This window comes from Myotis nattereri, assembly GCF_964212035.1.
Source record: "Myotis nattereri genome assembly, chromosome: 2".
Lineage (NCBI taxonomy): Eukaryota > Metazoa > Chordata > Mammalia > Chiroptera > Vespertilionidae > Myotis > Myotis nattereri.
Genome location: NC_138076.1, coordinates 159,464,499 through 159,486,105, shown reverse-complemented (window position 1 = coordinate 159,486,105; position 21,607 = coordinate 159,464,499). Strand labels below are relative to the sequence as shown.

The 21,607-nt window shown below is 45.5% G+C and overlaps 2 protein-coding genes across 2 annotated transcripts in view; one reads left to right on the top strand and one right to left on the bottom strand.

The window, feature by feature from the left end:
* The window catches only part of R3HDM2 (R3H domain containing 2), a 175,931-nt gene extending 170,551 nt beyond the window's left edge, over positions 1-5,380 (bottom strand). The window contains exon 1 of the mRNA XM_081084378.1: positions 5,076-5,380. The gene's annotated coding sequence lies outside the window, so the exon portion shown is untranslated. The remainder of the gene's footprint in view (positions 1-5,075) is intronic.
* A 4,407-nt stretch (positions 5,381-9,787) lies between these two features.
* Positions 9,788-20,911, top strand: INHBC (inhibin subunit beta C; the record flags this gene model as incomplete). The annotated part of the gene is made up of 2 exons (XM_081114886.1): positions 9,788-10,100; positions 20,166-20,911. The coding sequence occupies 2 exons, from the start codon at positions 9,788-9,790 to the stop codon at positions 20,909-20,911; spliced, it is 1,059 nt and encodes a 352-aa protein (XP_080971012.1).
* Positions 20,912-21,607: the final 696 nt, after the last annotated feature.

The following is a 21,607-nucleotide window of genomic DNA, read 5'->3' as shown; positions in this document are numbered from 1 at the left end:
AGAAAAGCAAAAAGAACACCTGGATTTAGGAAGCATCGCAGAATCTTTCCTTTCATACATCCCATATAAAAAGAATAAAATCACTGCAGATTATAATTATGGGCTTTCACATCAATTTTTTTAAAGTGTGGAGAAAACAGATATATGCTAAGGCAATCTAAGGGAAGTCAAAGAGGAGTTAAAATAAATTGTTTACAAAATCTTTTCTGTCTATACCTGTTTTCAGAAATAAACTCAAACATAGGAAGGAATAATGAACATGGTAACTTCATTGGAGAGGTGGAGCAGGTACTACACTGCTAAATTGGCAACCATTGTAAGAACAAAAGTTAACCACTAGAAGACTATTAAGTGGAATGTTTTCTACACAGAGGGTAAGAAGGATACAGCTGGAGGGAAATACTGAGGCCACTGTGTATGAACAGTCTCTAAAATTAGACCCACCAACTGTATTCATGTACACATATTCAAGCCATGAGTCCAGCTATTTTTCCTACTTGTAAGTTAGTAGCACATTCCACAGAGGAACACTCAGAGTTCCTTATCCAATCTTACAAGGAGGCAAAGAAAAACCTTAACACCCCCTCCCCCTCTCACACACACACACACACACACACACACACACACACACAGTTTCATAGAATTCTCTCCTCTGTACCTCGTGGGACCATGTAACCAAAATAAAACACTTTTTATCCTCTCCCCCAAATATGCTTTTTCCTGAAAGCTTTCCTTGAGTTCATGAAGAGATCTGACACAGGACTAAGCACTGCATCGTTCAGAAACTGTTACCTACTCTGAACCATTGTCAGCACCCAGTATCTACATATATAAAAAGCCAGCGACCAGAAAACCATAATGACCAGAATGACCGGTCGCTATGATGCCCACTGCAACCAGCAAACCAGCCTGATTGGGGGGGGAGGGGCGCCAGCCGGCCAACCTCCCACGGCCCCTCCCCCCGGCCACCCCACCCCACCCTGATCGACCCACAGCCCCTCCCCCTGACTAGCCCCGCCCATGACTGACCCCACCCCACCCCAATAGGGGGCGGGGATGGCTGGCCAACCTCCTGCAGCCCCTCACCCCCAGCCCCACCCTGAATGGGCCCACACCACCTTGATCGGCCCTCGGCCCCTCCCTCCAGCTGGCTCCACCCCCGATTGGCCACACACACACCAATCGGGGGTGGGGCTGGCCAGCCAACCTCCCACAGCCCCTCCCCCAGCCGCTGACCCCTAACAGCCCCCACATCCCAATCAGGGGCAGGGCCCACCGGCCAATCACCCGTGGCCCCTCCTCCCAGCCAACCTGGCCCTGATTGGGCCCCAACTGACCGGGGCAGGCCGGCCAGCCAACCTTGTCTCCTCCTCCCAACAGGCCCAGCCTTGATCCACCCTGACTGGGGCCAGGCTGGCCAGACCCCAGCCAGTGCACAAATTCGTGCACTGGGCCTCTAGTTTATCTATAGGAGGTGAGAACATGGCACAGACTGTTTATCTCTGGAGCTTCAGAAAGACTTTCTAGAAACTTTGTGAAAGGATTTAAAAGGGGACAATAGAAGTCTGATAGAAGCTTTTATAAATCTGCCTAAATTATGTCAGAAATTATTCACCAAATGAGTACTAATATATTTCTGATGATGCTACCTCTTTACACTAATAATATCCAAATCAGATCCAGTCCAATAGGTACAAAATCCCCGATTTCTCTTTCTCTCTCTCTCTCTCCCTCTCTCTCTCTCTCACACACACACCATTCTCTCTTTGGCCTGGCAGCTTTCAATGTCCTGGCAAAGGGTCAAGCAAAAATCTTAGGCTTTGCCACCAGCATTCCCACAGAGTTAAAAGCACTACCTCACCACTTTGCCTTCCTAATCTGAAAAATAGTGGCCAGGACTGACCCAAAGAGGAATCTCATCCAGGCCACTCTGGCCAGAACATCCTTGAAGGTAACAAAAGCATCAAGCAAGAAACAATAAAGGACCCTAGCTGGTTTGACTCAGTGGACAGAGCATCAGCCCTTGGACTGAAGGGTCCCAGGTTCAATTCTGGTCAAGGGCACCGTAGGCTCCAGGTGCATGCGGGAAGCAATCAATTAATGTATCTTTCTCATCTGTTTCTCTCTCCATCTCTCCCCCTCCCTTCCACTCTCTCTAAAAATCAATGGAAAAATATCCTCAGGGAGGATTAACAACAAAAAAGGATAAAATAAATGAGGGATAATCCACAGAACTCAGGGCGCCTGCTCCTTTTATCTTCAGACTTAATATAGAATTTAGTTGCTAAAAATTACCACAAAATGGAATTGTGAGATTAAAAGGATGAAATGCTGCCTATTACTGAACACTTCACATTGTTAGAGAAAGTTATTCATCGTTTTTGAGCTCAACTGTCACTACGTGAATGAGGGGGGAAAAATGCCTAACCCATATAGCCCAGATTATAAATACTAGTATCTTCAGCCTACTGAAAAATTCAAAGTGGAACCAGCTTGCTCAATTCTCTGGAGCCAAAGTGGTAAGGATGGTGATATCTCTCACCGGGGATGTGAACAAATCTCAAGGGAAGAGCCTGAAGCAGTTGGTAAAAATCTACCCACATGAGATGTGAGATAATCTTCCTCTAAGACCACCAATGCCAAAGTTCCCCCCCCGACTTCATCCTCTGGCCTTCAAAGTGCTTTATTCAATGGCCTGAAAGCCCAAGACTTCAGTCAAGAGAAATGTGGCAAGAACTGACAGAAGAAGAAAAAAAATCTCAATTTCTTCCAATTAAATACCTTACAAAATCCTACTAAAAATCCATTCCACACCTCCAAGGACAACCAATCATGATCAGAAATTCATGACAATGAGATAATTCAAGAATAAAACTCCTCTTTACCTATTCAGTCAAAAAATGTGTTAAGCACCAACTGCATAATAAATATTATGCCTTATGCTAAAGATATAGCAATTAACAAAATAGAACTATCTGCCTTTATGAAGCTTCCTATCTAACGGGGGAGACTAAATACATAGCATGTTAGCCCTAGCTGGTTTGGCTCAGAGGATAGTGCGTCGGCCTGCGGACTAAAGGGTCCAGGGTTTGATTCTGGTCAAGGGCACGTGCCCGGGTTGCAGGCTCGATCCCCAGTGTGGGGCGTGCAGGAGGCAGCTGATCAATGATTCTCTCATCATTGATGTTTCTATCTCTCATGTTATAGGTTGATAAGAGGAAGGAGAAAAATCAAGCAGAGAAGTGGGATAGGACATTCAGAAAATGTATGTGGGGGAGGGGCTTTGCAATTTAGGTAGCCAAGGAACCCTCCCTGTTAAGTGTGACATTGGAGTAAAGATCTGAGGAGGTGAGGTGACAAGGCTGTGCAGCTCTATAAGGAAATGGTTACCCTGGAACCATGGTCGGCAAACCGCAGCTCGTGAGCCACATGTGGCTCTTTGGCCCCTTGAGTGTGGCTCTTCCACAAAATACCACCTGCGGACACACACGTACAGTGCGATCGAAACTTCGTGGCCCATGAGCAGAAGTCGGTATTTTGTGGAAGAGCCACACTCCAGGGGCCAAAGAGCCGCATGTGGCTCGAGAGCTGCGGTTGCCGAGCCGCAGTTTGCCGACCACTGCCCTGGAAGATCCAGGGAACAAGTGCACAACCCCTGAAGCAGAAATGTCCTCAAGGAACAGCCACGGACCAGTGCATATATTGAGGGGCAAAAGGGTGCTACAGATCTAGGGCTTTGAAGGCAATTGTGAAGTCTGTGGTTTTTATTCTGAGAGAAAAAGGAAGACATCTCCTCTTCTGACTCCTTTCCATTAAAAAAATACCAGACACCCTATTTTACATATGCAAAACTTTCAATTGCTTTAAATTGTGCAGATCTACCATATAGATCATATAGTGGACTCAAAGACAGCTGGGACTGCAACTCTGAAATGTGACTTTTGCTGACAATTTATCAGACCTTCAAGAAAGGTTCTCAGTTCTCTCAAACCTGTGGAGAACAGCAACCGGGGAAGGAAAAACACAACCGAAGAGTCGACTGAATTAGCCTAACCTACCACTTTCCACCACTAAGCTTTTGTCTCCATGCCCCTGGCTGCACAAAAGGGGAAAAGAGAAATACTGGAGAAAGAACACGAAACAATAGAAAAGGGGGAAAAAGCATTAGCAAGAAAGAAGAGTCACAAAACCAATTTAAGTGCCAATATGACTATTCAAAAATACAATAAAACGTTCGGAATTTGTGACATTTTAAAAGTGGAACCTCCAAGTCTCCTTTTTGCCCACCAACATCAACCAGGGCTCAGGTGTCTTCATTTTAGTTTTTAGTTAATTCTACAGGGGGAAAAAAAACATATACAAGAACCTTCATCCAACTGGGATCTGAATTTAAATTTTCCCTTCCTGTGGCTTAATGAAGCTCTGGGGCTGTTATTCGGTCATTTCTCATCATTAGACAAGAACAGTTCACCATGATAAATAAATATCCTGTGGAACTACTAGGCTAACGGTCACACATGTTGGAAATGTCTGGCGCTACAGGAAACCGAAATCGGTAGCAGCCTCCTGAGGCTCGCGTGAGTTACGGGCTTGGTGTAGGCCCAACTTTTCAGCTGCAGAAACAGCTCCCTGTGCGTTCCGACTCACGTCCCTGTCCCCACGCAAACTCGGAACCCGGCCTGACCCGAAACACTCCACACCTTCCCTCGCATTCTTCCCGGAAAACGGAGACCCAGGAAATACACGGAGGTGGTCACCCCCAAGCCTCAAAAGGGCGCAAGTTTTCAGGTCCCACTGCACAGGCCACAGGTGGCGCCAGCCCCCGCCCCCCACCCCGCGCCCCCCTTTCTCCGCTTTTCGCCAGCGTTTTCCCACACCCTGGGGACATCTCCAGCCTCGGGGCCGTCCTTCACCAGAGGCTCCGGCCCTCACCCACCACCCGCGGCCCCGGGCAGCTCCAGCGCGGGGAACCCAGACCGGGGGCCTCCGCCCGCCCCACCACGCGGCCGCCACGCCCCCTCCCCACGGGCCTCCCGCCCGCGCCGCCCGCCCCCTCGGCCAGGAGGTGTCCTCACCTCACGCGGGCCGTGGCGGGGAGGGCACCCACGTCTCCGCCCGCCGCCCGGGCCCACGGCCGCTCGGCTGCGGCTCGGCCCCGACGGCCCGCGGCAGCGCGCTTCTGGGGGCGGGCTCTTCTCGGCGGGGGTTTCCCCCGGGCCCGGGACAGGGGTGCAGGGGGGGGACTGGGGCGGGGAGGGGAAAGGGACTTGGGAAGGAGGGGGAAGAGGGGGAGAAAAGGAGGGAACCAAACCCGGAAAGGGAGAAAAGGGGGGAGGGGGGAAATCAGAAGGGGAAGAAAAGGCCCAGAGTCCGCCCCCCCGCTGCGGCCAGCGCGCTGCGTCACCACGTCCGGCTACGTCACCGCGTCGTGCGGCCCCGCTCGCCGAGCGCTCCCGCGCGAGTCGGCGCCGCGGCCCCGCTCACCCACCTGCCGGCTCCCACCCGCGAGCACGCTCGGTGGCTCACTGTGTCGCTCCCTTTGTGTAACCTGTGTCCCCGGCTACCAGTCCGCATCCGCCGGGATCCTTCGTCCACCTTAAACCCGTTACGCGTGTCAGATTCACCCTAAATTTATTTATTTTTTTTTCATCTACTTCCTCAGGGATCTAACCCTATCTTGTTTCTCCATTCTTTATTTATTTTTTTTTTCAGAAAGAAGTGTGTATTTTTTTGTTTTTTGTTTTTAATTTATTGCTTAAAGTATTACAAAGGGTATTACATATGTGTCCATTTTATCCCCCCGCCCTAGACAGTCCCTTAGCCTCCCCTAGCCCCCAATGTCTTATGTCCACTGGTTATGCTTATATGCATGCATACAAGTCCTTTAGTTGATCTCTTACCCCCCTACCTCCTGCCCCCCAACCCTCCCCGGCCTTCTGGCTGCAGTTTGACAATCTGTTTGAGGCAGCTCTGCCTCTGTATCTATTATTGTTCAAACGTTTATAATGGTCTCTATTATCCATGAATGAGTGAGATCATGTGGTATTTCTCCTTCATTGACTGGCTTATTTCACTTAGCATAATGCTCTCCAGGTCCATCCATGCCATTGCAAATGGTAAGAGTTCCTTCTTTTTTACAGCAGCATAGTATTCCATCGTGTAGATGTACCACAGCTTTCTAATCCGTTCATCTACTGATGGGCACTTAGGCTGTTTCCAAATCTTAGCTATGGTGAATTGTGCTGCTATGAACATAGGGGTGCATATATCGTTTTTGATTGGTGTTTCTGGTTTCTTGGGATATATTCCTAGAAGTGAGATCACAGGGTCAAATGGGAGTTCCATTTTCAGTTTTTTAAGGAAACTCCATACTGTCTTCCATAGTGGCTGCACCAGTCTGCATTCCCACCAGCAGTGCACAAGTGTTCCTTTTTCTCCACATCCTCTCCAGCACTTGTCGTTTGTTGATTTGTTGATGATAGCCAGTCTGACAGGTGTGAGATGGTACTTCATTGTTGTTTTGATTTGCATCTCTCGGATGATTAGTGACTTTGAGCATGTTTTCATATGTCTCTTGGCTTTCTGAATGTCCTCTTTTGAAAGGTGTCTATTTAGGTCCTCTGCCCATTTTTTGATTGGATTGTTTATCTTCCTTTTGTTGAGTTGTATGAGTTCCCTATAAATTTTGGAGATTAGGCCCTTATCAGATATGACATTGGCAAATATGTTTTCCCACACAGTGGGTTTTCTCATTGTTTTGTTGATGGTTTCTTTTGCTGTGCAGAAGCTTTTTATTTTGATGTAGTCCCATTTGTTCATTTTCTCTTTAGTTTCAAGTGCCCTAGGAGCTGTATCAGTGAAGAAATTGCTTCGGCGTATGTCTGAGATTTTGTTGCCTTTGGATTCTTCTAGAATTTTTATGGTTTCCTGTCGTACATTTAAGTCCTTTATCCATTTTGAGTTTATTTTTGTGTATGGTGTAAGTTGGTGGTCTAGTTTCATTTTCTTGCATATATCTGTCCAATTTTCCCAACACCATTTATTGAAGAGACTATCTTGGCTCCATTGTATGTTCTTGCCTCCTTTGTCAAATATTAATTGAGCATATTGGTTCGGGCCGATTTCTGGGCTCACCCTAAATTTAAACATAATACTAAGAACTACAGAAATTTAAATGTGCAGAGCACTTTCAAAACTGCCTTTTACTTAGGACAGTAACTCCCGAGCCCAAAAGAGCAGTTTCACAATAAAAATGTGTAGCATGCATGGGTAAAGATCATGTGGTAGGTAAATGTCCATGTTTTTCAGATGTAAAAATTTAATTCCAAATCAAGCAGGTTGAAGTTCATCCTATGAAAATCGCTTTCTGACCACCGCCTCCCTCTAAAAGACAGTTCTTTTTCTTAAGAGTCATCTTCAGTTTGCAAACCCGGAGAGGGAGAATCAACTTAGTTATTGGTTACGTGTATTTAGATAATTTACCGACCTCAAAGAAGTGCTGTAATCTTACATTGATAGAATTCAACCATTAAATATTTACTATGCAATAACAACTGCAGAATGTACTAAAAAACACTGAATTTTAGAACTTCAGAACGTATTAAAATGGAGAGTCCGGAAGGGCAGATATTGGCAGAATTTCTTCAGCACATTTAGAGGTGAGGATGCTCTGGCCCACAAACAAACCTGTGTAGCAGGAATAACAAACTTTTATCAAGCACTTACTCTGTGCCAGCCACTGTAAGTGCTTTACAAAATTATTTAAATCTCAAAACTGTGAGATAATCATTATAGATCTGTAATCGCATATTCAAAATCCATAGGAGCAGCCCGGCCTGTGTTGCTCAGTGGATTGAGTGTTGTCCCATGCACCAAGCAGACGCTGGTTTGATTCCTGGTCAGGGTACAAGCCCAGGTTGCAGACTTTATCTCCAGTAGGGGGCATGCAGGAGACAGCCCGTGCAGGAGGCAGCCCATCGATGTTTCTACCTCTCTCTCCCTCTCCCTTCATCTCTAAAATCAATTTTAAAAAACTTTTTTAAATCCATAGGACCAGACATGGATCAGAATTCAGAAAATGTCAAGTTTTAGAAAGGTAAAATGGTATGTAAAATGTATATTATGGCCAGGCTGGCGAGGCTCAGTGATTAAGCACCAACCTATGAATTAGGAGGTCATGGTTCGATTCCCTGCCAGGGCATATGCCCGGGTTGTAGGCTCAATCCCCAATGTGGGGTATGGAGGAGGCAGCCAATCAATGATTCTCTCTCATCATGGATGTTCCTTTTTTTAAAATATATTTTTATTGATTTCAGAGAGGAAGGGAGAGGGAGAGATAGAAACATCAATGATGAGAGAGAATCATTGATTGGCTGCCTCCTGCACACCCCCTACTGGGGATTGAGCCCACAACCCAGGCATGTGCCCTTGAGCAGAATCGAACTTGGGACCCTTCAGTCCAAAGGCCGACACTCTATCCACTGAGCCAAACCGGCTAGGGCAGACGTTTCTATATATCTCCCTCCCTCTCCCTTCCTCCCTGAGATAAATAAAAATATATATTTTTAAATGTACATTATGTAGTACCTCCAAGGGTAGCATCCTATAATCAAATACTATTTCTGGAGCAAAAAACATATAAATAGTCTCAATGATTTTTTTAAAGGCCATAAATCACTTCACTTCTGTTCAGGTCAGGTTTAACCACTATATGAGTTACCCACACACACACAAAAATGTGGATTTTATTTATTTTTTTTTCGATTTTGGAATCATGGGTAATAATTTATCCCATTTCCCCAGTGAAAGCACTAAAGCAAGAGAGGTTAAGTAACTTGCCAAGAGTCACACAGCTGATAAAAGGAAAAGATAGAATTTAACCAAGGTCATCTAGCTTAAAAACCTGTGCTCCTAACTCTATCTGCCACTCCTGCCAGGTAAATCCCCCTGTGGAAATAAAAGCCTTTCCCTGAAGATCTACTACTCAGGACCTTTAGGGGAGAAAAGGGAGAATTCTGAGCAACCTTAAAATGTCTCTTCCTAAACAGAAGAAACCCCAGAGTACATCTAGCTCTCAAGCCCCTTCCTCACCTTCAGACCTCCCACTGATTACGCAGAAGACCTGGCTAGAACACCTCCTCTCCTCTCCCAACCCTTCAGACTGGATGTTTTTTGATCCTTACTGGGCAAAACCAAACAAGAACTAACAAGAGTTTGGGTTGGGGGCCGGCAGAGATATGAGAAGTATCAGACAAAGGAAAATGCAACTCTCAAACCTTCAATTACCTGCATGACAGTGACCTAAAATGCCTGCCAATAACCCCCTCTTGTTTCAAAGTCTCCCTTTCATAGTCTATCTTAAAACCTCTAATCTCTCCCTTTCCCCACCAGGCTTCCCAGCAAGGCCATTGACCTGAAGAGGAATTTCATCTCTAACCTTTGGCCCTAGGCCTGGCAGCTCACATGGGCAACCCACTGTCTCCCAGCATTGGCCCAGGAACACTTCTTTCCCCAAACAAACCAACCCCCACTAACATCCCCCACTCCGTGCTTTCACTGATTATGCATTGGCAGCTTCTGCCAAGTTCTACCTGTAACTGGCTTCATTTCTCAAGTCAGATGTTTGGCTGCTCTATCCCCTGTAACAAGGAGTCATGCCAGCTGGACACATTCTCCTTTCCCAGCCTCTGGCGGCCAGGACAGAATCAAGACCACAGCGGCTGAGACCCTGAGCCCGGGGTTTGTGGCCTTCTCTCACTGTGTCCCTCAAGGAGGGCCTCCCCCAACAATGATCTCCTCATTGTTCCTGGCCTTCCTATTCCTGGCTCTGGCCACAGTGGCCACTACCAGAGCTGACCGTCAATGCCTGGCATGTGGGGAGCATGCCTTGGACCTGCAGAGCCAGCGGGAGCTGCTTCTCTCCCTTGCCAAGAGAAGCATCTTGGACAAGCTGCACCTCAACCAGCGCCCAACGCTGAGTCGGCCAGTGTCCAGAGCAGCTCTGAGGATAGCGCTGCAGCGCCTCCATGGGCGCCCACAGGGGGCGCTTCCAGAGGCTGACAGGGGACAGGAATATGAGATCATCAGCTTTGCCGAGACAGGTGGGTTACTGACCTGTAGATCTTCCTCAAAACCTGACCTCTCAAGGAAAGGAAAAGTGTCCTCCCCAACCTAACCCCTGACTTCCTCCCCCAAACCATCCCAACTCTTTCTTCACATGACCTGTAATCTCCTAATCCAGGATTCCCACTACCCTGCCCGCTTCCCTCCCCCCTCCGCCCCCAATCTCTCTCTTGTGATATAGACATGACCAATGGGCAGCTGGGATGTAGGTAAATTTCACTTTGTTTAAAATTGCCTGCCCCCATCTCCTTTAGCTCCTCTCTCTAAAGACCCCACTAACTTCCCCAGGCTGTGGTGTGAGCCCATCCACTTCCTGGGCCTGGACCCAGAGGCTAGAGGCTGGAGGCTGGGGCATCTGCCTTTTCTCTGGCCCAGGATCCAACTTCTTCATCTCCTCTCCCCCAGATGCCTCATTTGGGTAAAAGGACAAAAGAAAAACACCAGGACTATAATACCTCTCCACCCTACCCTGCCCTCTTGCCTTAATACCTCAGTTACACACATCAGAACAGGGTCAAAATGGGACATAGAAGGGTGGATAGAGGATGGAAGAGGAGAGTTACTTCCATGGAGGGGAGAGGAGTTGGAGAATTTAGTGGACACCTGGAGAGAAAGATAAAGAATTCGGAGACAGTACCCTAGAAACAGAACACAAAGTGATCTATCTGTCCTCTGAGCTTCCTACAAGCGCTTTCTTAGGTATGAAGGCCCTTCCCATTCCTGGCCCCTTCCTCCTGGTCGGTACTTCAAGACCCAGCACTCCCATTCTCAAAAAACCTACCCTGACCTAAGGGTGAGATGCTCCCTTACCTTGAACCAGAACTCTCTGTGTGAAATTGTCTATTTTCAGGTTTTCTATAAAGCCTGTTCCAATAGGATATCAACCCTGAGGTCAGGAACTGTCATTTATTCCTCATGTTATCACCAGAGGCTAGTATATAGTAAAAATAACTTACACTTACAATGTTTACTGTGTTTTAAGCCTTTTACATATACTAATGCCTTAAGATCCTTACAAGAGCTCAATGAGGCAAGTCCTATCATCATCCCCATTTTAGAGGTGATGAAACTGAGGCACATAGAGGTTGAGTAACTTGCTAAAGTTCACATGACTGGTAAGTGGTGAAGCCAGTCATGGCTCTGGAATCCATGGCCTTGGGCACTAGCACTCTGCCTCTCCCAAACCTAATAGATGCCCAATAAACACTGGTTGCGTTAAACAATCAAATCACATTGCAGGTCAGCTTGACCATAGTCTAGAGTCCCCAGTAATGGATGAGACCTTATTCTAGTTCAAAATGTGCTTCTGTTCATGATTAAGAACAATATTCTAGAGCCAAATAGCCTGGGCTCAAATCCTTGCTCAGACACTTATTACTGTGTGACCTGGGTTGTTAATAGTCAGTTTTCTTATGTGTAAAATAGGGGTAACTGGGGGATAGTTGAGATAATTAAATAAGCTAATACAGGTAAGGTACTTAGAAGACTAAGGTGGGCGGGAACAGGAAATAGAAGACTTAGCTCCTGCCCATGAGGGGTTTAGGTGCTGCTGCTGCTGGAAATACGTTACTCCTATATAATAAAAGCCTAATATGCTAAGTGTCTGGTCGTCTGGTCGGCCATTCAACCAATCAAAGCATAATATGCTAATGATATGCCAAGGCAGCTCAACCGCTCGCTATGACATGCACTGACCACCAGAGGGCAAATGCTCCAACCAGTAGGTTAGCTTGCTGCTGGGGTTCAGCCCCCATCGGGACTGAGCAAGATGGGCTGGACACGCCCTGGAGTCCCTCCCTAGCTGGCCAACCTTCCACTTCCCACCCCGGCCCCACACACGAGCTGCCCCGTGGTGGTCAGTGCGCTCCCATAGGGGGAGCGCCACTTAGCCAGAAGCCAGGCTCAAGGCTGGTGAGTGCAGCAAATGCAGCAGTGGTGGCAGGAGCCTCCTGCCTCGGCTGCAGGTGGGCGGTAAGGAGTGAGGTCCCGGACTGAGAGAGGGATATCTGACTGCTGGCTTAGACCAAATTCCCAGGGAGATCGGGCCTAAGCCAGCAGGTGGACATCCCCGAAGGGGTCCCGGACTGTGAGAAGGTACAGGTCGGGCTGCAGGACACCCCCCATGCACAATTTTCATGCACCAGGCCTCTAGTTAGAATATAAGGCAGAATGAAATAAATGCTGCCTGAGGGCACAAGAGTTTGCTGGGCCAGGATTAACTCATTGGAACCTGGTGAGACAGGGAGGTCTTTCAGAAGATTGCAAATGGACTGCCATTATAGAGTAAGTTTGACTTCAAATGGGTAGAGAATGGTAAATAACGTCCTAAATGACAGTCCAAGGCCCAAGCGTCCACCACGACAAGGAAAGAACAGAGCAAGGGGCCCGGAGGAAGGGAGGACAATTGAAGAAAACCATGTCTAGACTTTCCCCAGCCCTCTCCTTCTTTCTGCTGCCTACAAGAGCCCCAGGCCCGGCCACAGTTCTCTGTCCACCTTTTAGTCCCCTATTCTCCAACCGCAGAGGAAAGAAATAAGGAAGGAGTCTGTGCTGCCTTCAGAAGGTATCTATATACCTGATTGGCCAGTTGCCTTCCACAGAGGGAGGCCAGACTTCGGCTTAGGCCCGCTCCTCACAGGGACATCAGTAGGACATCTTGTGAGGGCTCCCAGACTGTTAGAGGGGGCAGGCTGGGCTGAGGGATGCCCCCCGAGTGCACAAATTTTTGTGCACCAGACCACTAGTGGTAAATAACATCCTAAATAAAGGGGGAAAACAGGTAAAAGTCTGAAGGAGTAGATTGCATTTGGAGTTGAAAAATAGGTGGACAGATGGCCATGAACCATGAATCCCTTGAACACTGATCCTGGCTGGTTTTGGTTTTTTCCACCTTTGTATCCCTGACACTTAGCCCAGTTCCTGGCACATTGCAATAACAATGATGGTTGCCATGCATTCCGTGTACCTGCCTCACCTAGTGTAACTCTCACAACCACCCTATAAAGTAGACTTTAGAATTCCCATCTTATGAATGCAAAAACTGAGATTCAAAGAAGATTATTTACACGGCCAAGGTCATACAGCGTGGAAGGGGCAGAATTCAAACACAATTCTCTCTGACTTCAAAGTCTGTATACTTTCCACATATTTGCTAATCAATAATGATTACAATGTTCAGGCCAGAGGGGACCTGATCTGAGATGAAGTTTGAAGGTGAGAATGACTGATGCCTGGATTTCACCTTTCACATTTAAATATTTTAGCCTGAAGTTTTCATTTCAATTCATTGAAGTTATCTGAAATAAAGATCTGAACATTGTTCTTGCTGGAAGTATGAAGAGAGAGAGTTTGAGGCTCTGGGGAAACTAGGGTAGGGGCTTCAGTGGTGTCCTGGAACTGGCTCACACTGGCTCATGAGAGCTGATTGTGAGTATCTTCCAACTTTGCATCCAGAGACATCACCTTGATAGTTTGAAATCAGTCATGGTGGGAGAATTTATACCACAGAAATTGGCAAATACTACAAATCAGGGTACTGTTCCCCCTCTAGAATCCAGTTGTTAAATATTTACCAGCACACCACTGCTTGTGACCTAAAATTACAAGTTAACTGCCTCCCACACACCTAATATGCAATGCTGAGACAAGACACGATATCCGTAGTAGATACTCCTATTCAAAATGGGAGATGGGGAAGCACGGAGCAGTCACTGACCCATGCAAGTTCTGATATTTAGCCAGGCACATATCTCAGTCTATCCCAACTCCAGGATTCCCTTGGTTAGTGCCTGATTCTGCTGCTCCCTGGTAGGATTTTCCTCTCCTCTCAGGAAGAGTCCACCGCTGCTCTCCTCGGCTTCTAGAGCCACTCTCTCAGCACCCTCTGAGATGTCTTTCCTTTCAAATAAGAAATGGCCTGTGCTCATGAGAAGTTGGGGGCCCAAAGGCCTCATTTCACTTTGAATTGTCTCTGTCCCTTTAGTCCAGGGGTCCTCAAACTATGGCCCGCGGGCCACATGCGGCCCGCCGAAAATATTTATCCGGCCCGCCGGGTGTTTTTGCCGCCGCTGCCTGTTGCTTAGCAGCCGACTAGTTTTTTTTAAAACCATAGTCCGGCCCTCCAACGGTCTGAGGGACAGTGAACTGGTTCCCTGTTTAAAAAGGTTGAGGACCCCTGCTTTAGTCCAAATTGGTACTGCTTTCACTATTAAAATTATCTTTAAAACTCCGTGGGCCTTCTAAATAATAAATTGTAGTCTACTCAATTAGACAAAAGGCACTCCACTCTGTCAAAACAGACCCCTTCTTGTGTTACAAGTCAGGGTGTTGTGGGGCACAACTCTTAAGATTCTTAGAAACCCTTTTGTCCAGCTGAGAGGGTCTACAGAACATCATCTTAAGCTTTAGAGCTTAACAAAGAAGTGAGATCACAGCTAAGGGCCCTATGGCTGACCCTGTGTTTGTTTTTATCTTCACACCGAGGCCATGTTTTACGGGCAGTGCCCTGGATTTGATTTTTGCCTTGAGAACGTATCTCATTTGAAGAACTTTTTGCCAGACAGAGAAACAGGGAATGAAAAAATATTTTATTGTTCAATCTAGCAAGTCCTGTTTGAAATATTCTATCGAAATTCTGCTTGAAAATTTAACAGTTCTTGCGATAAAGCAGCTAAAATAAGCCAAATGACACTTCCAGCATTCTGCCTGGAAATATCTTCAGCTAAATTCACAACTTTGTTAGATATCATTTCTAGCTTCCAAGTTATCACAGCTGATAGCCAATACATAATACAGGCCCCCTTTCTCTGGCTTCCAATAGCAATTTTCTCACTGCTCTAACTGCCTTCACTAACACTCTCCTCACCACCCTTACAACCTCTGCCTGCCACCCAATCCCAAAGCCAGTGCTATATATTTTAGGTCTTTATTATGGAACACCCTACTTCTGATACTAGTTTCTGTTTCAGTTATCCATTAATATAACAAGCCCAAATAGAGAGGCCTAAAAGAAAAAATTCAATATTTTTCATGATTTTGTGATTTGACTAGGCTTATCTGGACAGTTCTGGTCCACATAGGCTAGCTGAGGTCGCTCATGTAACCACATTCAGGCAGGAGCTCAGATGGGGCTAGATAGAACATCTAAGATGGTCTCTGATTTTCCACATGGCTTCTCATCATTCAGTAGTCGCTCCCAAGTTTCTCTGAAGCCAAGTTGCTGGCTTCAAAAAGATGAAGCCTCGGTGTATAAACTTCTGCTTGCACTATGCTTGCCTGTGTCTCGTTGGCCAAATCAAATCACATGGCCAAGACAAGAATTAATATGGGAAGAAATTGCACAAAGCTATGAATATTGGGAGCTGTTGTTCATTGGGAGCCAATGATGTAATAGTCTACCACAACCCCTATGGGTCATATGTCTGCCTGCCATAACTGGAGTGACTTTATTTTTTTTTTAATTGTTTTATTGCTTAAAGTATTACAAAGAGTATTACATATGTCTCCTTTTTTTCCCGCCCTTAACAATCCCCCGGCCACCCCTACCCCCCAGTGTCTTATGTCCATTGGTTATGCTTATATGCATGCATACAAGTCCTTTGGTTGATCTCTTATCTCCATCCCCTCCCGCCCCTCAACCCTCCCCGGCTTTCCCGCTGTAGTTTGACAGTCTGTTCAAGGCAGCTCTGCCTCTGTATCTATTATTGTTCAAACGTTTATAATGGTCTCTATTATCCATGAATGAGTGAGATCATGTGGTGTTTTTCCTTCATTGACTGGCTTATTTCACTTAGCATAATGCTCTCCAGGTCCATCCATGCCATTGCAAATGGTAAGAGTTCCTTCTTTTTTACAGCAGCATAGTATTCCATCGTGTAGATGTACCACAGCTTTCTAATCCGTTCATCTACTGATGGGCACTTAGGCTGTTTCCAAATCTTAGCTATGGTGAATTGTGCTGCTATGAACATAGGGGTGCATATATCGTTTTTGATTGGTGTTTCTGGTTTCTTGGGATATATTCCTAGAAGTGAGATCACAGGGTCAAATGGGAGTTCCATTTTCAGTTTTTTAAGGAAACTCCATACTGTCTTCCATAGTGGCTGCACCAGTCTGCATTCCCACCAGCAGTGCACAAGTGTTCCTTTTTCTCCACATCCTCTCCAGCACTTGTCGTTTGTTGATTTGTTGATGATAGCCATTCTGACAGGTGTGAGATGGTACTTCATTGTTGTTTTGATTTGCATCTTTCGGATGATTAGTGACTTTGAGCAAGTTTTCATATGTCTCTTGGCTTTCTGAATGTCCTCTTTTGAAAGGTGTCTATTTAGGTCCTCTGCCCATTTTTTGATTGGATTGTTTATCTTCCTTTTGTTAAGTTGTATGAGTTCCCTATAAATTTTGGAGATTAGTCCTTTATCAGATATAACATTGGCAAATATGTTTTCCCACACAGTGGGCTTTCTTGTTGTTTTGTTGATGGTTTCTTTTGCTGTGCAGAAGCTTTTTATTTTGATGTAGTCCCATTTGTTAATTTTCTCTTTAGTTTCCAATGCCCTAAGAGCTGTATCGGTGAAGAAATTGCTTCGGCATATGTCTGAGATTTTGTTGCCTTTGAATTCTTCTAGTATTTTTATGGTTTCTCGTCGTGCATTTAAATCCTTTATCCATTTTGAGTTTATTTTTGTGTATGGTGTAAGTTGGTGGTCTAGTTTCATTTTCTTGCATGTATCCGTCCAATTTTCCCACCACCATTTATTGAAGAGACTATCTTGACTCCATTGTATGTTCTTACCTCCTTTGTCAAATATTAATTGAGCATATTGGTTCGGGCCGATTTCTGGGCTCTCTATTCTATTCCATTGATCTATATGCCTGTTCTTGTGCCAGTACCAGGCAGTTTTGAGAACAGTGGCTTTGTAATACAACTTGATATCTGGTATTGAGATCCCACCTACTTTGTTCTTTCTCAGGATCGCTGCAGCTATTCGGGGTCTTTTTTTATTCCAGATGAATTTTTGGAGAGTTCTTTCTAGGCCTGTGAAATATGCCGTTGGTATTTTAATGGGAAGTGCGTTGAATTTATAGCTTGCTTTGGGTAGTATGGACATTTTAATGATGTTGATTCTACCAATCCAAGAACATGGTATGTTTTTCCATCTGTTTATGTCTTCCTCTATCTCTTTTTTCAACGTCCTATAGTTTTCTGAGTAGAGGTCTTTTACCTCCTTAGTTAAGTTTATTCCTAGGTAGCTTAATTTTTTTGGTGCGATGGTAAATGGGATTGTTTCTTTAGTCTCTCTTTCTGTAAGTTTACTATTGGTGTATAGAAATGCCATAGATTTCTTGGCGTTAATTTTGTATCCCGCTACACTGCCGGATTCATTTATTAAGTCTAATAGTTTTTTGATGGAGTCTTTAGGGCTTTTTATGTATAATATCATGTCATCTGCAAATAAGGACAGTTTTACTTCTTCTTTTCCAATTTGGATGCCTTTTTGGAGTGACTTTAGAGATCCTAACAGTAAGGTGCTCAGTGGCCTAGCAAGAAAAGATTAGTTAGGCCAATCAGACTCTTCTAGGATTTTGGAATTGGGACACTGAAAGATCAGCTCACTTAGCTAGGAAGAGGTGAGTAAAAGATTCTGTAGACTCAGGACGTGGGGCCACCATTTTGGGAGTTGAGAAAGCTGATGAGGAGGCAGAAGAAGTATATCCAAGCCAGCTAGACTATAAACTCCATGAAGGTAGAGATTGTGCCGTATGGTTCACCATTATATGGTTCACTTAGTACATAGTTAGCACCCAAAATTTGTTGAATGAATGGTCTTTTATTTCTTTAATTCTTATTTTACACTGACACCAGAGTTACTTGCCAAAAACTTGGCTAGATCATGAAATTCACCATCTCAAAAAGCTTATTAGTGAAGAAAGTCCAAATTTTCAGAGAGAAAAGAATGAAGTAGACTTACACAGAAACGGAGATGAGAGAGATCATAATGGCTCTGAGAGCTGTCAAAAGCTGTCTTATTCCTGACATTCCAATTCACATGAAGCCTAGTTGAATTATATTTTCTGCCCTTTTATTTCCATGAAAGTGCTAGTGGCATTCCCACAATAAAGCATTCTTTACTTGATAAAGAAAAAAAGGGTAGCTTAGATCAAATCATAATGGGCTTATGACCGCTTCCTAAAAGAGTTTGGGCTTTCTTCAGTAATAAGGTTTTTGAGATGATAAATTTCATGAATTAAAGAGAGAGGAAGGGAGAGGGAGAAAGAGATACATCCATGAGAGAAACATCGATCTGCTGCCTCCTGCATGCCCCCTATTGAGGATTGAGCCCACAACCTGAGCCACAACCTGGGCATGTGCCCTGACCTGCAATCCAACTGACAACCTCTCAGTGCATTGTATGCTCAACCAACTGAGCCTTACCTGCCAGGGCTAGACACCTGATTTTTTTTAAGTCACTTTGGAGCAAAAGGGTAGGTAATTACTATTATTTTTTTGTAAATCAATCAAAATTATACCCTTTTTGTCAGATTAGCAAAAATATATATTTTTGGTATGCCGCAGAATTTTAGTAATTAGTTTGTGTGCCATGAGATGAAAAAGGTTGAAAATCACTGAACTAATGTATAGTAAAGGAGACAAGATCAGTGAAATTATATTATGAATTGGAGGTAGATTTGACAGGTCTTGCAGATAATTTCAAAGTAGGAGATGAGAGCAATCAAGGTTTTGGCTTAAGCAATGCATTTATATGGAAGGAGGAGATTGGAGAAGGAATGGGTTTGGGGAGATAAATCTAGAATTCTTCTTTGAACATGAAAAGTTTGAAATATCATTGGCTATCCAAGTAGGTTATCAGATCAGCAATGGGATATACAAGCCTGGGGCTTAGGGAGAAATCAGGTCCAGGGATATATATTTGGGAGTCATCAGCATACAGATGAAATTAAAAGCCATGGGAATTGATGAGACCATTCTGAGAGAGAGTGTAGATATAGAAGAGAAAGGAGAAGAGAGCTCAGGACTTCCAACATGTAGAGGTCAGACAGAGAAAGAGGAGTTATCAGCAAAAAAAGATCAAAATGGAGTGGCCAGAGTCACAAAAGCCAAGGAAGGGGGAAAAAACTATTTCAAGGAGGGAATGGTTAAGTATGTCAAACACTGCTTAAAGGACAAGTAAGATGAATATAAAGAGATGAAACCATTGGACTTGGCAACATGGCAGGTGATGGTGAACCTGACAAGAGTAATTCCAGTGGAGTGGAGGGAATAGAAACCCAATGGAAGTGTTTCAGTGGGGCAGGTGAGGGATGAAGAGGGGAACAGTGGCAGTCATAAGAGGGTTAGGGAGAAATGCATAGACATTAGAACTACTGTGGTGAGGGACTGGATAAGGGGAATGAGGGAGGTGGCCACGGGGTTTCCAGAGATGATAAGAAGGGTAGTGGCACCACCAATTCTAAGAACAAAAAGAGAGATCAGGAAGAAAGAAAATAATGATTTCCATTTGGGACAAATTGATTTTAATGTGCTGGCAGGACATTTATGTGTCCTGAAGCTTGGTGATTCCCAAATCTATATGTCCAGTCCGGAGGTGCAAAATGGATTTGAGAATCACCAGAATAAAAGTTGTTTTGGCTGACCATGAGTGTGGGTAAGAGCTCTCCTCAGTATAAAAGGCAAACTTTGGAGAACTCTTGCATTAAAGTGCTGGTCAGAGAAAGAAAAGCCAGCAAAGAAAATCAAGGAAGAATCAAACGAGAGTTGTGTAATGAAAGCCAAGAGAGAAAAGACTTTTAAGGAGGAAAGTGTAGTCAGCAATGTGGTCACGAATGAGCAGAGTGTTCAAGCGTGAGGAGAATAGAGAGGTAGCTGGTAAGAATTGACATTCAGATAAAAACAAAAATCTAGCATATAAATATTCAACTAATAATTATGATGTAAATGAATAAAGATTCACTCACTGGAAAAAAAGAAAAAAAAGAATTGACACTCAGAACATCACAATGACTGGGGCTTCTTGTGTCCACAGGCTTCTCCAACATCAACCAGACTCGTCTTGACTTCCACTTCTTCTCTGATAGAACTGCTGGTGGCATGGAGGTCCAGGAGGCTAGCCTCAGGTTCTTTGTGCAGCTTCCTCCCAATACCACCTGGACTTTGAAGGTGAGGGTCCTTGTGCTAGGTTCACATGAAGCCAACCTCACTTTGGCCACTCAGCACCTGCTAAAGGTGGATACCAGTGGCTGGCACCAGCTCCTTCTGGGGCCTGAAGCTCAGGCTGCCTGCAGCCAGGGACACCTGACCCTGGAGCTTGTACCTGAAGGCCAGGTAGCCGAGAGCTCAGTCATCCTGAGCGGGGCTGCCCAGAGGCCTTTTGTGGCAGCCCGGGTGAGAGTTGGGAGCAAGCACCGGATTCGACGTCATGGCATCAACTGCCAGAGTGGGTCCAAGATGTGCTGTCGACAAGAGTTCTTTGTGGACTTCCGTGAGATTGGCTGGCATGACTGGATCATCCAGCCTGAGGGCTACTCAATGAACTTCTGCACAGGGCAGTGCCCACTGCATGTAGCAGGCATGCCTGGCATTGCTGCCTCCTTTCACACCACCGTGCTCAATCTTCTCAAGGCCAATGCAGCTACAGGCACACCTGGAGGGGGCTCATGTTGCGTGCCCACAGTCCGGCGCCCCCTGTCTCTGCTCTACTATGACAGGGACAGCAACATTGTTAAGACTGACATACCTGACATGGTGGTTGAGGCTTGTGGGTGCAGTTAGTCTACGTGTGGGATGGGAAGCCCAAGGTGGGGTAGACAAATATGCCCCCACAGAGGTGTCCTTCCTTGAGAACAGGGACTGACTCCATTATTGCCTCTGTACAGGAGGTGCAATCCCTCTTCCTGAGCAACCTATGGAAATTATCCCAACTTTGACTTGAGGAGATCTTCATCTAAAGAGAGTCACTGTGCCTGGTTGGGGTAGCTCAGTGGTTGAACATTGACCCATGAACCGGGAGGTCATGATTCGATTCCCCATCAGGGCACATGCCCTGGTTGCAGGCTAGATCCCCAGTAGGGGCCAGGTAGGAGGCAGCTGATCAATGATTCTCTCTTATGGTTTTCTATCTCTCTATCCCTCTCCCTTCCCCTTTCTAAAATCAATAAAAACTTAATTTTTAAAAAGTCAACCTTTAAAAAACAAATACATGCATACATAACCACCAGCCTCTCTCCAAGAGGACAGTCCATCCAGCAAGCCCCACATGCTCAACTGACATCCCAGAGACTCTGATCACCTCCAACCATAAGCAGTGCAACCCAGGCAGACACCCATAACCTACTCTTAATCTACACCATAATCCACAATGCTTCCCTGCCCTTTCCACTCAGTGCCCCTCCCTCTCTAAATAATTTGACCCAGTCCCTCCCCTTGATTTTCTGGATCTCCAGAGAGCCCCCTCCTTGGTTTCACCAA